This window comes from Myotis davidii, unplaced genomic scaffold (genome assembly GCF_000327345.1).
Source record: "Myotis davidii unplaced genomic scaffold, ASM32734v1 scaffold170, whole genome shotgun sequence".
Taxonomy (NCBI): domain Eukaryota; kingdom Metazoa; phylum Chordata; class Mammalia; order Chiroptera; family Vespertilionidae; genus Myotis; species Myotis davidii.
Window position 1 is genome coordinate 1,783,763 of NW_006282528.1, and position 2,831 is coordinate 1,786,593.

General features: G+C 61.6%; 1 protein-coding gene across 1 annotated transcript in view; it reads right to left on the bottom strand.

Annotated features, from left to right (window-relative positions):
* The window catches only part of IL10RB (interleukin 10 receptor subunit beta), a 21,161-nt gene extending 19,331 nt beyond the window's left edge, over positions 1-1,830 (bottom strand). Inside the window, exons 1-2 of the mRNA XM_015560250.1 lie at positions 1,749-1,830; positions 1,130-1,253 (exon numbers count right to left, since the gene is read on the bottom strand). Coding sequence (XP_015415736.1) covers positions 1,130-1,253; positions 1,749-1,830 — 206 coding nt within the window. The remainder of the gene's footprint in view (positions 1-1,129; positions 1,254-1,748) is intronic.
* Positions 1,831-2,831: the final 1,001 nt, after the last annotated feature.

Below are 2,831 nucleotides of genomic sequence, written 5' to 3' on the forward strand. Positions count from 1 at the left end.
ACTCCCGGACCCGCGTTTCCTCCTGCTCCACGAGGGCACCGTGTCTGTGGGCTGCTGTGTCGCCCGTGAGCAGGTGCCGGGTGCTGGCTGCACCTGGCGAAAAAAAAAGGCGGCCGGGGAGGTCAGCGCCCCACGGAGATCCTGGGGTCCCACACTCACCCCCTCACCTCGCACACCCTGGGCTTTCGGAGACCAGACTGCTAGGCAGGACCTGTCTCTGCTCAGTCTCAGGCCGCCGCCGTGGAGCTCCCTCTGTGCGAACCGCCTGCACCCACGGCACGTGCAGGTGCGGTGGGGGGGTGCGGGGGGCTCACGGTCTGTCACTGGGGGCAGGGGAGATGGAAGGGGCTCGCGGACTTGGTCTCCGCCCTCCTGGACGGCTCTCACCGGGTACTGCCGACTTCTGGCAACACAACTCTAACTGGGGTGCTATCGGTGACAGTTTCTCTTAAAAACATCCATGTGCCTGGCCGGCGTGGCTCAGTGGTTGAGCGTCGACCTATGAACCAGAAGGTCAGGGTTCGATTCCCGGTCAAGGGCACAGGCCCAGGTTGCAGGCTCGATCCCCACTGTGGGGCGTACAGGAGGCAGCTGATCAACTAGTCTCTCATCACTGATGTTTCTATCCCTCTCTGTCCCCAGTGCGGGGCGTGCAGGAGGCAGCTGATCAATGATTCTCATCATTGATGTTTCTCTCTCTCTCTCCCTCGCCCTTCCTCTCTGAAATCAAAAAAATGTATTTAAAAATAAAAATTAAATTAAAAAATTGTGGTTTGTGTCAGAGCCAGAGAGATGTCTCCTATTAAAAAACACACAAACCCAAGATGTTCGCTTCAGCGTTGGGACCATGCGGCCGACAGCATCCCGTCCTGTGATAGATAACACGCCTCCCTCTCCCACCAGCCCTGCCGCGCCCAGCCAGGCACCACGGGGCAGAGGAAGACGCGTTTCACCCGTCTGCAGGGACAGCGCTCTCACAGGCGGGGGCTGGACAGAGGAAGCGGCCGCGGGCGGCTCCGTGGGCGGCCACGGTCACGTGGGTGACGCAGGTGCGTTTCCCGAGGCCCAGCCGGCGCCGGCCCAGGGCCACCATCCTCGCCACCTTCCTGCCACCCAGCCCCAGGCTCACCTCAAGTACTGAGCTGTGAAAGTCAGAGTCCCGTTGGGAAAAGCAGGCGACTCCCATTCCAGAATGTTCTTGAAATTAACGGAATTCATTCTGACATTTTCAGGAGGAGGCACCATTCCTAATGCTGTAAAAATCAAGGGAAAACGGTTGCGACTTTTTCCCTGAAAGGTCACCGCAGCTTGGCCAGCTGGGCCAGTGGTTAGAGCGCCCGCCTGTGCACCGAAGGGCTGAGGGTTCGCCTCCCAGTCAAGGTCAAGTACCTGGGTTGCAGGTTCAATCCCTGTTTCCAGTTGGGGCACATGCATGTGGGAGGCAGCCAACAGACGTGTCTCTCTCACATTGATGTTTCTCTCTCTCTCTCTCTCCCCCCTCCCCCCCTCCTTTCTACTCTCTCTGAAAATCAATGGAAAAAATATCCTCGGGTAAGGATTAAAAAAAAAAAAGGTCGGCCAAGAAAATGACCAGGTCCAACCCTCAGGTCTCCCCTACGGCTCCCCGTCTTCCCATGGGCGTGGGTGAGGGAGAGGAAGGGGTGAGGCGGGCAGGTGGGTTTGGACAGACTCCCAGAGGCATCGACTCTAGACCTCAGGCACGTTTGCTGCGGAGACGGGGAACTTACTCTCCACCCCTGGCCTGAGCACCTGATGCCGACGCCGGGTGGGGCTGGGGGCTGGGGAGGCGAGGGCGCACTCCAGCAGCATGAGGCTTGGGGTGCATGCCCCAGGGTGTCTGGGACAGCAGGATGAGTGACTCTGAGACCTGAGATGGAAATCATTTTAAAACTTGTTACGAGAACATGTCAAACATCCACAAAAGCAGAGAGAGGAGAATAGAACCCCACTGGCCTGTCACCCAGCAGCACCCACAGAGGGGTCTGAGCTGTGGCCGCGGCTGGCTGAGGATGGGTGTGGGGAAGGAGGGCCCGGCATGGACCCGGCAGGTGGAGGGTCCCTGTGGGAACAGCAAGGGGAAGGGGACTCTGGGAGAGCACATGTCCCTGTGTCCCCGTGTCCCCGTGTCCGGGAGGCCGGGCGCGTCCGCCCAAAAGGAAGGAGGACAGGCCGTCCCGAGAGCGTGGGACCAGGGGGCTGGGACTTCGATGGCCTTGAGTTTTAAATCCTCGCCTGGAGACCACATCTTTCCACTTCTCGGAGCCGGGTCTCTCCCCCCAGCAGGCGGAGGCAGCAGCCAGGCGGGAGGTCCGGGCACCAGTGGGACCCCTGCAGGTGGAAGGGACACCCCGGCCTCAGTTCCGTTCCAGCTCCTGAGCCTGGGGTGGCCACCCCACGACTCTCCAGGGAGACAGGCAGGCAGGGGCGGGGTCAGGGCCGCCCCCAAGCCGGGAGGGGGTTCCTCGCCTCCTCTCCTCCCCCACCAGCCCCCAGCACCCCAGCCTCCAGCCTCTACCCAGTCTGTCACCTCCCCGGCTTTGGGGAGCTGGGCGAGCCCATCCTCCTGGAGCGCCATTCAGGATACAGCAGCTGTCTCTCCCCTGCGCCCACGTCTAGTGTCCGCCCTGGCGGGTGGGGGCACCGACTCTGTCGTCCAGGGCGGGAAAGGTGTCCCTGGACCTGGGGCTCGGAACCAGAGCTTGGAGCTGGGGGCAGAACCGGAGGGCGGGGTGCTGAGTGCCGAATGGGCCAGTGAACGCTGGTGACTTGCAGGGTGTCTAAGGGGACCCCTCAGGGTGGCCCTTGGGGTC